This window comes from Lepus europaeus, chromosome 10, assembly GCF_033115175.1.
Source record: "Lepus europaeus isolate LE1 chromosome 10, mLepTim1.pri, whole genome shotgun sequence".
Lineage (NCBI taxonomy): Eukaryota > Metazoa > Chordata > Mammalia > Lagomorpha > Leporidae > Lepus > Lepus europaeus.
In genome coordinates, this window is record NC_084836.1 from 24911209 (window position 1) to 24924742 (window position 13534).

The window sequence follows — 13534 nt, forward strand, 5'->3', positions numbered from 1 at the left end:
GCTGACGGTCTAGCTCCCCTTATTTCAGTCAGCCTGGCCATTTTGGGGACTCTCAACAGAACAGAGCACCTGAATGTGCCGGTCCCTCCACCTGGGGACCGCCCAGTGAATCCCAAGCTCAGCTCAGGAACCATTTTCCCGGGGAAGCAGCTCTTGAGCTGTGTGACCAGGTCAGGTGTCCCGCTCAAGAGCTTGGTGCTGTGGTTTGCCTCTCCCTAGCAGTTTGCTTGATTATAACTTTACATTTGTTTGTGAGGTTATGAACATGTTTCCCTTCACTACACTGTAAGCACCTGGAGAGCAAGGTAGCAAGATTTATTTCAGGTTTTGCTCACTTTTCCTAGGGCCTTGCCCTAAGGTGGGGCTGTTTCCTTTCCCTGGGCTAGTTCCCAACTTGTTTTAGTTATACCAAGAAGGAAGTTTCTGGATGCTAAGAAACAGACCAGCCAAAGGTTTTCCACTGGCCTGCTGTCCTGAAAGAAATCAGTGCTAAGTAAGATGATTTCCTGCCTGAGCCGCTCAGGACCTCTGGCCTCTCTCCTTGAGGGCAAATGCAGTGGCTTGCCTGCGGCTCCCAGTCCATGTCTTAAGAAGATTACCCTGCAGCTTCTTCAAAGAAGGTAGCTGCCTTAACCCCTTTGATATCTCCAGTAAGGGACAAACAGGGAGTCCCAGCCACAACTCAAAACTTATTCAAGCCCCAAGGGCAGACACCTCTCCATTCTGTAATACAAACATTTCACAGCAAGCAAGCATGATTTATGGGCAAAGCAAGATGTTTTGCAAGAAGTGTACATGTTCTTTTTCATCACTGCAAAATGTGGGACTTATTTTCTAAGTCGAGAACACACAGATATTGGCGTAACCTGCTTTGTTTAATGATCACAGTGTGTATGTCCACTTTCTTCCGAAAAGAAGGGAATGAAATCATCACACCGTGGCTTCAGGCTCTCTCAGGGGTCTGATGTGTAGAACAGTGTCTGTTCGGTAGCAGCAGGTGCTCACAGGTGTTAGGTGAGTAGAACAAGAGAAAGTGAGATCCAGGAGAGCAAGGACTTTGCATCCTGGCAGTCGGGAACCATTCCTGCACACAGTAAGGACCAATTGGCTGCCTTAACTCGTCCCACTCCTGCAAGTCTTTTGCCTTCTGTCTGAGGATACTCAGTGTCTCATTAATGTGGTGTCCATGTGGATTTGTACCTCCTTAGATGAGGCTAGTAACATGTAAGTCTGGTGAGGATTTTCAGTTTTCATCACTTCAGAGTTCTTAGCTTTCTTTAAAAGGAACTTGGAAATGTGAAGTGTGTCCTGAAACTTCAGAAGTGCATTTATGCAGACGCATGTGCCTTTTTATAAAGCCATCTTTCATGTTTTCATCTTTGCAGCTATGACATGACTCTGACAAATGCTTGCATTGCCCTAAGTCAAAGATGGATTGCAGTGAGTAGTAATATGACTTTTGCCTGCTCTGTGAATTGTACAAATAATTTTCTTTTGGAGGGAGGCTGGGGATGGGTGCTTCCACGCATGAACAGTTATATGTGGAAAGGCTGTGTCAAAACCCTGTTTCTCCAAGGTGATATTATGTCCTCTCTGAGTGAATAAAATTAAGGTCTGTGGAGGAAAAAAAAATGTTGGCAGCATTTGTTAAGATTTTTGTTGGTGCTTTTCAATTCATAAAAAAGTCTGCAGAAGTATTTTCATCTTACCTTTCTTTTCCTCCTAAATCACTTCTAACATATTTCAAAATAGCAATTACCCATACCAGGTGAATCTAAACTGGTCTTGGGTGGCCACTAAGGCCAGCTGTTCGCGATGGGAGGAATTGAGGCATTTCTGCTGTCGGTAGCTTTATCCCCTCCTGCGAAATTTCTTAAGGAGGAGCCTTTTGTGTTGACACCAAAACATAACCCTTAGAGGAACTGGAGTGAGGGAATTCCTTAGTAGAAAACAATGGAGAATTTAGGAGTAATTTTCTCTCTATTGTCTTAACACATTTAGAGTCCCCCCCACCTTTTTTTTTTTGACAGGCAGAGTTAGACAGTCAGAGAGACAGAGAGAAAGGTCTTCCTTTTTCCATTGGTTCACCCCCCCAAGTGGCTGCTTCGGCCAGCGCGTTGCAGCCGATCCAAAGCCAGGATCCAGGTGCTTCCTCCTGGTCTCCCATGCAAGCGCAGGGCCCAGGGACCTGGGCCATCCTCCACTGCCTTTCCGGGCCACAGCAGAGAGCTGGCCTGGAAGAGGGGCAACCGGGACAGAATCCGGCGCCCCGACCGGGACTAGAACCCGGGGTGCTGGCGCCGCAGGGGGAGGATTAGCCTAGTGAGCAGCGGCGCCGGCCTAGAGTTCCCTTTAGAATCTTGGGCTCCAAGTGTTCGTCAGGCCCTTGACACCAGGTCCATGGCGGTCCATGTTGGTCCATGGCGGTCCATGGGGGTCCATGTCGCAAGAGGAGTGGGAGTGTTGGTTAACCTGAGGAGTTTGTTTTCAGGGGAGTGCATTTATGAAAGCTTTCATGGTATTTGTTTACTTCCCTGTTTCTCCCACTGGACTGTGAGTTGCGTGAGAGCCCAAGTTGTTTTTATGCATCTCTGTATTCCCAAGGCCATCCACACGTATTTGCTGTTGGATGCATACACAAATTAGTATTGGGAAAACACAGTGGAACGACAAAGTAACTCCCTGTCTGGGCAGATCTTGATCATCAGGCTATGGAATTTAGCAATCTGTAGGCAGCAGTGGTTCCTTAAAGGTTTTGAATTACAAATGCAATGACCAGAGTTATGTATTAGGGCCATTGATCGGGGGTGTATAGTGTATAGGGCCAATCAAAATGGAAAAGTTAGCGTTAGTAAGAAGGCCAGCTAAGAGGGTGTCAAAAGGAGTTCAGGTAAGAAGATGTGCTGGTTTGGAATTAGAACAGTGCAGAAGGAAACAGTAATAGACTTGAAAGAGATTTTTGAGGTTTAATCTTATCACTAATTAAGAACTTGAAAACTGATTAAACATAGGGAATAAGGAAGGGTAGTGGAAAGCCCCGGGTACTAAGCGAACACACTCAGAGCCAGAGGAGGAAGGCAAACCAGTCAGGGCAAAGGCAAATCAGGAAAATGGAGCCAGAAACCAAAGGAAAAGATCCTCTGATTGAGATTAAAACCATCAACATCATTTTGGAGACTCTGTTAGCATCATAACGAAGGTGGAGCATTATTAACCATTCAGACTTAAGGTTAAAATTTTGTTTTATTCTTTTGGAAGGAAGGAAATGATAAAATCTGAGTAGCCACATCTCAGAAGACAGGCTGTGCACGTGTGCACCTCTGCTATCCACTCTGTGCCTGGAGTAGTTCAAGTTCTGACTGGAGGAGTAGTTAATTAGGTGCTCTTTCTAAATAATTTAGGGAGACTTGATTGTATGTATCCAAGAAGAAAATCTGATACACATCTTGCTACAGTTAACACTTTGCTCTTCTTACCTGTATCTTGAACTTTGTTTTGTGTGGTTCACAAACCTGTCATGGGGAAATGGGGTCTTAACAACAGGTGTGTTAGAGTCCTGTTTTAATTTGAAAAATGTAAGGGGCAAAGATTTAGGTTAAGACACCTCTTGGAATGCCCACATCCCATCATCAGAGTACCTGCTCATGTCCCAGATCTGCTCCCAGTTCCGGGTTCCTGCAAATGTGCATCATGGCAGGCAGCAGTGATGGTTTAAGTCATTGGCTTCCTACCACCCACCTACACTGAGTTCTGAGCTCCCAGTTTTGGCCTGGCCAATTGCTGAATGTTGTGGGCATTTGGGAAGTAAACCACGAGACAGGAATGCATTTTCTCTCTCTCTCTCTGTCAAATAAAACAAAATAATTTTTTAAATTAAAAAGAAAAGTGTATTCCAGCTTGCCTGGTAAAGTTGCTACTGAATTCTGCTCATTTGGTCCTTCAGGCCCAGCAGGTAGGGGGGATAACTATAAGTAGTTCAGTGTCCATAGGAGCCAGCAGTGTTGGGAACCGATGGAGAACATTGCAGTCAGAAGAGTATGCTGCTTATGTACTCTACTTTCCAATTGTTATTCATAAATATAAAATGAATACAGAAGAATACATATATATGAAATATTTATAAGGCATAAAAATCAACGGTAAGATAGCATCTGGGTACCCCGCCCCAGCATAAGAAGTAAAACCTTACCCTGCTCCCTCAAGAGCACCCCTCCCCAGCTCATCCGCCTCCCTGCCTACCTTGCCTCCCCACCCAGATAACCACTCTCCTGAATTTTGGATTATTAGTCTCTTGCTTTTAGTGTTGTTACCATCTATTAATAGATCCCTCATTAATGTATAGATCTGTATGTCTTGGAGCAGAGAATGCAAGAGAATCTTTCTCCACTAATTCAGGTTTTCCAAATGATACTGAAGATATATCTCCTTTTCTCGTGTTCCCTTTCTGCCGAGATTATAAGCTTTTTGAAGAAGAGGCTTTTGCAAGATTTTTCCCTTGCAAAAATGTAAGTTCTGATATTAAGGAACATTCTAAAGAGGGAGGAAGAGGCAAGAGAAGTGCCTACTTAAAAGGAGTGGAAACTTGTGCATTGTATTTTCTGAAAGGACATACAGGAACTTTTTTTATTATTATTTGACAGGTAGAGTTACAGACAGGGAGAGAAAGAGAGAGAGAGAGAGAGAGAGAAAGGTCTTCCTTCCGTTGGTTCACTCCCCAAATGGCTGCTATGGCTGGCGCTGCACCAATCTGAAGGCAGGAGCCAGGTGCTTCCTCCTGGTCTCCCATGTGGGTGCAGGGGCCCAGGCACTTGGGCCATCCTCCACTGCTCTCCTGGGCCACAGCAGAGAGCTGGACTAAAAGAGGAGCAACTGGGACAGAACCGGCGCCCATATGGGATGCCGGCGCCACAGACGGAGGATTAACCAAGTGAGCCATGGCACCGGCCCCAGGAACTATTATTTGTTATTGAGGGGTAGGACTTGGCAGTAGGCCACAAAAAATTTTTTCATTCTGTCCTTTCAATCTTTTGTAACACTAGCCTATGCTTCTTTCAAAATTTAAAAAGGAAATCTAGTTTATAAGAATTTAAAACTGCTTTTAAAAGATTTTAAAAGACTTCGTTTGATAACCTTTATATGATACTCCTTAATCATATCCTCAGAGGCTTTTGGCAGTGAATCTTCAGTTGAAAAATACAGACCCATTTCTCTTCTTGGATGATTTATTTGCAGGATTAAGTGGGGGCAAATAGAATGCGTGGGGAAGGAGGAAACCAATTTGTGGCTTTATCAATCCCCCAGTGCGACATAATAAATAGGCAACCTTCGCCCATGCGTTTTAACTGATCTGAAAATCAGTTGACACCCTTTCTGTAATGTTTATTTGCTTTGGAAATCTCTATGCCCTGAGTGGTACAAAGAATGTCAAAAGTTCCCTCCACCCCTAGTGTTTTTGGTAAGAAATGTAGACCTTAGGCCAAGTCATCATCTCAGGACTCACGTAGCTCAGGCTTAAATTCCTTTTGCAGAATCTTTGTATACCCACGTATTTTCCTTTTTCTTAACGTTATGCCAGAGAAAGTGGTAAACAGTGTCGAACAGTACCAGGCGGGAGTCACCAGTGACATTTCTTTATTGTAGGCCAAAGAAGAGGATTTGAGTGCATTCAGCGCCGCAGACCTCAAAGATCTCTCCTCTCATCAGCTGAACGAGTTTCTGGCGCAGCTGCTACAGAGAGTAAGCACCACCCAGAGCGTTAGGGAGGAAAGTGGACAGAGGGGCGTGGCGTTCGCGTTGTCTCCATCTTAGGAAAAAAATATGAATGAGGAAACGAATGGAGAAAGTCATTTATAAAATGCAGTCCGTGACTGAACAACACACCTCCTGAATGCCTGCCGTGCATCTAAAATGCGTAGGAAAGGATACACCCCGTCTTCAAATGCTTACAGCCCAGCAGGAAGGGGAACATGCGAGACAGTTAGCAAAAGGAGACATGTCTTAGGGGTCGTTTGGAAATCCCGAATTAGTGGAGAAAGATCCTCTCGCACCCGGAGTCATCCAGGAAGGCGTCCTGGAGCTGTGGAGCCGAGCAGAGCCCGCAGGGAGCAGCAGCTGTGGCTGGGACACGCCCAGTGGTGCTGGGGAGAACCCTGCGGAGCCGGGCAGCTTCGAGGGCCATGCGTCTTGAATGCCAGGCTGAGAATTCTAGATTTTCTTCCGGACAGTAGGAAAGGATTTTAAAAACACACGAGCAGAGCCACTTGGTGAAGTGATGGATTCTGAAAGCTAAGCCACCGGGTGGCGTGAAGTCAGCCTCACGGTGAAGCCTACTGGGGGACTCGCAGGAGGGCAGGAGGGAGCTGCAGGATGAGGAAGCCAGAGGGCCCACGTGAGGAGAGCAGAGCGGGCTGTGGCAGGCTGGCCGGCCTTGGGGGTTAACAGGAAGGAGTCCCGGCAGCTTTTAAGGTTTAAAATCCAGGTAACTGTGAGAACATATGACATGGAAAGGAGCTGCGGCGTTTACGTATGACATCGAAGAGGACTCTGGTCTGAGGCCCCGGGGAGCAGTGGAGATGACGGGGAACAGAGTTTTCGGTGGAATTGATGCAAGCACGTGGGATCAAATTTTGAGACAACCATCAGATCAAGAATCAATGTTAGGGGCGTGAGGTCATCCTGGGCTCTTAGATGTCTATGGCACTGCTGTGTGGCCTAGGACCAGAGAGAAATCTTGGAGGGAGGGCTCAGGAAAGTCAGGGAGCTTCAGAGCTGACCTTAACCAGTTGGCCTGCCAGGGTGGACTTGGACTTGGGTGTGTCCATAAGGGGGCTGATAGACCAGATGATTTGGAGTTGGCCTAGCAGTGAGAGAGAGCAGAGATGGTGCGTGAGTGTAGAGTGAGGGCCGTGTATGACATAAGGCAGCCGTGGCCTTGGGAGAGTTACCATCTGCCTCTTGGCACCTCTGCCAAACTCTTCTTTCTCTCCTCCACCCACATCCCTTGTGTGTGGGTTAAGGTGGGCATAAGATGTTTATGAACCCCTGAAATTATAGGAAAACATTTGCATTTATGTGGTAAATGTACCCCCACTTCCCACCAAGGACAGGGTCCATGTTATTTATCAGATGCTAAAAGATCATTTGCTTATATCTGTATAGAAGTTGAAGAACTGCTATTATGTGGGCATAGAGATCATTTGAAAGATTCCAGAGGAAATGGACAAAGCGGGGGGGACTCAGTAAGGGAAGAATTAAGGAAATAATGGAATAAATTTCAGATGTATAAAGGAGTAGGGAAGAACTTGAAAAGGGTATGAAAGGTAATATTTACAAATATTAAAAAGTCCAGGGAGAGTAATTCTCCTTTACATCTCTGAAGCACTGCACAAAATCAATCATGCCTCTACTCCCAGTAAAAATCCTTACTCAGAGTAAGTTTGCACAAAATTTACATTTTTAGTGTACATTGGTATCTTTTCTCTAACTGATTTCTATATTATCAAATATATAGGAATTTCTCTCCAGCTCCTTTCTTCCAAGGAATCCTGTTGAAATGATACGTCATGCTTCTTTATTTTGCTCTTAGGCACCTCTTCCATTGGGGCACATAAAGCGAATGCAAGAGGTGTACAACTTCAATGCCATTAACAATTCTGAAATACGATTCAGGTACATCATTTTAACTTGTCTCTGTGGAAGAAAGTAGAAAAGAGTTTGAAAGGTGGAGAAAGGGAAAGCAAAGTATGAGCACCCACGGGTCCTGAGCAATCTCTGGCAAGTGCCCTGCATCTCTGTCAATAATTGCGGTGGTATTTAAGAAGTAGTTGCAATATCTGTAAGATGATAGCATTAGCCTTTTTTGTTAGACTTTGTATTAACTTATCTTGCCTTAAAAAAAAAAAAAAAATTAGAATGAAAGATTCAGTGGTAAACAGGCTTTTTTCCCTAACCAGCCAAACTGACTCTGAAATAGGATTCATTAGAAATCTTTGACTCTGTTATGTATTATCTCCCTTAATTCAGTTTGTAGTATGAGGCTTAAACCAGTTTAATTCCTCCAGAAATTGTATGTATAAGGTACATGAGCACCTGCACAATCCAAACTTCTTAAAACATACCATCTTTTGGAAGAAACTTCTTCCTTCTCTTCTCCAATTATTAAATTGTATGCATAGGATTTGAGATTCTCAGAATAAAGACAGTATCGAGTGGTGCACACTGTAACTGCAATGCGACTGCGCTCATTAAGAAGTGATATTTCAGACGAATGTGCCATTTTCTGTTCCTTCTCACCGTCTTCCCCACGTCCCCTAAAAATCCTCCTTTCAGATGGTTACGGCTCTGCATTCAATCGAAGTGGGAGGAAGCAGTTCCTTTGGCTCTAAAAATGGCGACTGAACAAGGAAGAATGAAGTTTACACGACCTTTATTCAAGTAGGAACCAAATCAAACTCTATTTTGAATTTGCATAAGGAACAGGCAGGAAAATCTTAAATGTTTTTGTTATTGTTAAAATAATTTTTAGATGCTCATAGATACAATGTTAGAATAGGAACTCATACTTTTCTATATGTAAAGTTTGAGATAACTTCACTAGCTCTTTCAGCAGCATCATATATGGGTTAGCTGTATGGGCCAAGTGGAGTTAGACACAGATGAGGAGGAGGTAAGTCAGGCAGTCTTAGAGACACGGGAGGATTTTTTTCCTTGAATCAAGTAAAACTTAATTGGTAAGCAGGAATGGAGAAGTAAAAGAATCTGAAATTAAATTCCAGGAGAAATGAGCAGATAAAGCAAAGTCTTTTTGATTCAAATGTTGCCAAGTAAGTTCCTTGACAGATAATAGAAGGGGAGAAGTCATATGTTGGCACAAGATACAGCTGAAGAACCTTGCAGTGAAATTCTGTGACTGTGTGTTTAGTCTGAATTCCAAAAAAATATATAATCAAGACATAAATACTCATGATTAATCTGTTTGCTCTTTCTTCACTAGTATAATCCAAATTTTTTGGTATGGCCATAAAATTTTTAAGTAAAATATTTCATTTTATCTTGACATTATTTCAATATTTTAAACCCATAGTTTTAGATTGAATAACATATACTTAAATAGGTTTTAAGGGGACCGGTGCCATGGCACAGCAAGCTAAGCCGCCAGCACAGTGCTGGCAACCCATATAGATGCTGGTTCGAATCCACTCTGCCTCTCTAACTCTGCCTTTCAAATAAATAAAATAAAAAAGAAATCAGTTTTAAACAAGAATATATACTTTGTGGGAAAATTAAGTATTTCTTAGATTTATAAGTAGTGGTTGTATTGATAATGAGCACTCCCACATTTTGTAAAGTGAGCCCTTTCTATTTAATGTGACATGATTATTTCACTATGGTCAGTATTTTTACTCAAGATTTAATTGAAGTGTTCAGAAAGTCTTTTTATGAATTTAGTATTTCTGTGTTCTCAAGGTCTTAATTTAAAAATACACTTTAGCCGGCACCACGGCTCAATTGGCTAATCCTCCACCTTGCGGCACCAGAACACCGGGTTCTAGTCCCGGTCGGGGTGCCGGATTCTGTCCCGGTTGCCCCTCTTCCAGGCCAGCTCTCTGCTGTGGCCAGGGAGTGCAGTGGAGGATGGCCCAAGTGCTTGGGCCCTGCACCTCATGGGAGACCAGGAAAAGCACCTGGCTCCTGGCTTTGGATCAGCGCAGTGCACTGGCCACAGCGCGCCAGCCGCGGCGGCCATTGGAGGGTGAACCAATGGCAAAAGGAAGACCTTTCTCTCTGTCTCTCTCTCTCACTGTCCACTCTGCCTGTCAAAAAAATAAAAATAAAAATACACTTTAAAAAATAATTTTTAAAACTTTTTTTTTTAAGATTTATTTTATTTATTAGAAAGAGTTACAGAGAGACAAAGGGAGAAACAGAAACAGAGAGGGATATTCCATCTTCTAGTTCACTCCCCAAATGGCCAGGACTGGGCCATTCTGAAGCCAGGAGCTTCATCTGAGTCTCCCACTTGGGTGCAGAGACCCAAGGACTTGGGCCATCTCCCACTGCTTTCCCAGGCCATAGCAGAGAGCTGGATCAGAAGAGGAACTGCCTGGACTCAAACCAGAGTCCATATGGGATGCTAGCATTACAGGCAGTGGCTTAACCCATTATGCCACAATACTGGCCCCCAAAAGTAATTTTTTAAAAAGGCAGCCTTAAGATATATTCTCTCAAGCAGAGCTGAGATGTAGCTTATAGGTGAGAGGACACTGCTCAAATAATAAAATACTTTTGCCGTGCTGCATGGTAAATAGCTACCAGCCTGGCCTTCTGGCCCTTCTCTGTAATAGCCCCTGCCCCCAACAGTACTGTATCTGTGGCATTGAAGGAGGCCTCAGCAGAGCCATAGCCTCTGGCCGGCTGAAACTAGTGTCTTATTTGGGTGATCTTTGGCTACCACCCCTGCTGTCATCCTTTCTTTTGGTTTTTAATGGCAATTTAATTTTTTTCGATTGCTAGATAATAATTGTGCATGAGCACAACATCTTCCTGGGGTGCAGAGTGACGTTTGGGTACATGATTATCGTGTATAACGATCAACTTGGGCTGTTTAGGTTATCCATCCTCTCAAATACCATTTCCTTGTGATGAGAGCATTCCAGGTCCACTCTCCTAGCCTTTTTGAATTCTGCGTTACAACATCGTGGCCAGTCTCCCTCTCCAAGTGCCAAGTCCCAGAGCTTAGTCATGCTCTCTGTAACATTGCCTTTCATTTAACCTCGGGCACTGACTTAGATTCTTGTTCTCCCCTGCCTCCTCCTCCCCTGCTTCTCCTCCACCTCCTTTCTCTTTCCCTTTTCTTTTTCTTCTATTTTTGCAGGGATCTTGCTGCCTTCGACAAATCCCACGATCAAGCTGTCCGTACCTACCAGGAGCACAGAGCAAGTATGCACCCAGTGACTGCGATGCTGGTGGGGAAAGATTTAAAAGTGGATTAGGACCTGCCCATTGCTGATGGCAGAGATTGCTCTTTTTAAGATTGAAGTCATAAAGGAATCTATTACTTCAGCTCACACTGTAATCAAAAATGTCTTTGTAGGTTTGGCTTTTTATTGTTTGTCCATGAATTTACTAAAATAAAGCTGAACTACCTTTTTTTATGGTGGCATGTTCTTTATAGATTTTGGCAAAGCTTAATCTTTTGATTTAGTAAATTTTAAATTAGCTTCATATTAGTTTTCTCCAAGTACAATCACAACATATGTCATTATTTACATGCTATTTCAGTTCTTTCATTCAAATCTGTTGCAAATCAAAAATCAACATGATGAGGGTTTTGCTATAAAAAAAAAAAAAGAAAGACACAAACAGAGCTCACATCTGCTGGTTCACTCCCTAGATGCCTGTAATGGCTTTGGCTGGGCTAAGATTGTTGAGAATTCAGTCCACATCTCCCATGTGGGTGGCAGGAACCCAACTACCCAAGTCTAGGGTCCATGTTAGCAGGAAGCTGGAGTCAGGAGCCAGAACCAAAAATCGAACCCAGAGACTTAGATGTGGAAAGCGGGCATCTTAACCACTAGGCCAAATGCCTGCCCTGAATTCTGATTTTTAAATAACCTTAAAGCTGAACCCTTGGTTGCATTTGTTCACTACTCACTTGGTAGAGACAGGACAATGTTCCTTACCAAAACGTGCAACTACTAGCGGGAGCTCTCTGTTCCCTGTTCCTGGGTGCATCCTGCTGCTCCAGGGGACTTGTCCTAGACTCCTCTCTGTCGGGATCAGAGGGCCACCCTGAACATCGCTGACTCCCATCAGTACCTCAGGTAGCCTCATCTCAGCGGCCAGCAAACGTTCTTCACCCATGTGGAGCCTACAGCACATCAAAGCATCTACCGACAATACAGCCTCGTGGGCCAAATGAAAGACAAGAAGAACAAAACATGCCGTGAATGCAGTGTAGCCCCCTCCAGCACAGTGGCACGCAGCGTGGGAACTACGGCTCAGCTGTATTAGGATCCTTTGATTGCCAGTTACAGCAGCCCAAATGACCGGAAGTCAGAGAAGGAAGAGGTTATCAGGACCTGTGGTCAGCCAGGGGGTACTCACCACCATGTCTGCAGAGCTCCCCGGTCTCTTGTCTCTTCTTATCTAGTGCATCTTACACAGTTTGGCCACTTTCTAGCTCCACTGTTGCAGAGTTCTTGCCACATAGCGAGACTATCTCAACTGAAAATTCCTATAAGTGAGAGTCTGACTCAGGTTGGGTCCACCCCTGACCCAATAAGTTCTAGCCATGAGGAATGGTGTCTTAGATTATAAGCCTGGGTGTGTCTTCCATCAGATACCCTCCCACAAGTGCTAATGCACTGGCTAAAGTCTTAAAATACATAAGACTGAATATCTGGTATCGAAAGGTCAAATTCTACTCTTATTTCTGAAGCCCTATGTGTTCTCCCTTGCTCTCCCCCAGGCAGTGGCATCCTTTTTGAACACTTCTCTACACTGCATTGTGATTCTGTTTCCCAGATTCCGCTCTCACTTTGTCTTTCACCAGGAATACTAGACAAAAGTGTCCCGCTCAACTCCCTAGTTATAATCACATTTGAAGAGATTGCATTTTAGCAAATCCATGCACCACAAATAATGATTTTTAAGGCTTCTGCACTGCAAGCTTATGAGACAGCTCGAAGCTGTTGCAAGTTTTTCAGTTACTGCTTAGTGATACTGAAAGTGAGTTGGGGGGCTGGCGCTGTGGCGTAGCGGGTAAAGCTGCCGCTTGCAGTGCCAGCATCCCATATGAGCGCTGGTTTGTGTCCCGGCTTCTCCACTTCCAATCCAGCTCTCTGCTATGGCCTGGGAAAGAGTGAAGATGGCCAAGTGCTTGGGCCCTGCACCCACGTGGGAGACCCGGAAGAAGCTCCTGGCTCCTGGCTTCGGATCGGCAATTGTGGCCAATTGGAGAGTGAACCATTGGATAGAAGACACACACACACACACACACACACACGGCGCCTCTCCTCCTTACTCTGTGTCTTTCAAATAAATTAATTAATTAAATAAATAAAAGAAAGAAAGTGAATTGGCACAAGGAATGCTTGAAGGGTGGTGTGGAAAGGTGCTGTGAGGAAGGGAGGGGGCACTGAAGACAACTTAGCCTACTCCAGGTTTACCTAAGGCCAGTTCAGTGGAGTTCATTTTGGTTCAGTCCAGCTAATAAGCATATGTTGAGTAGCTTTGTACTAGTCCAGGTATATGTGTAATTACTGGATGGGCAAAGATAAGATTAATTATTTATTTGAAAGAGTGATCTTCCTGGTTCACTCTCTAAATGCCTGCTATATCCAGGGCTGGGCCAAGCCAAAGCCAGGAGCCTGGAACTGTATCTAGGTCTCCCACATGTATTACAGGGACTCAAGTGCTTGGGCCAACACCCACTGCCTTCCCAGGAGCATTCACAAGAAGCTGGATCAAAGTGAAGCAGTTAAGACTTGAAACAGGCACTCCAATTTAGGATGCAACTGTCCCAATTGGCAGC

The 13534-nt window shown here is 44.4% G+C and overlaps 1 protein-coding gene across 2 annotated transcripts in view; it reads left to right on the plus strand.

Annotated features, from left to right (window-relative positions):
* LTA4H (leukotriene A4 hydrolase) overlaps positions 1-11152 on the plus strand; it is a 42332-nt gene extending 31180 nt beyond the window's left edge. The window contains exons 15-19 of one of the 2 annotated variants that reach the window (XM_062203091.1): positions 1386-1440; positions 5641-5736; positions 7586-7668; positions 8329-8433; positions 10874-11152. In XM_062203091.1, the coding sequence (XP_062059075.1) occupies positions 1386-1440; positions 5641-5736; positions 7586-7668; positions 8329-8433; positions 10874-10991 (457 nt within the window). In that variant the 3' untranslated portion in view covers positions 10992-11152. Of the gene's footprint in view, positions 1-1385; positions 1441-5640; positions 5737-7585; positions 7669-8328; positions 8434-10873 lie in introns of those variants that run through there. The other variant, XM_062203092.1, reaches the window with a different exon arrangement.
* The last annotated feature ends 2382 nt before the right edge of the window (positions 11153-13534 follow it).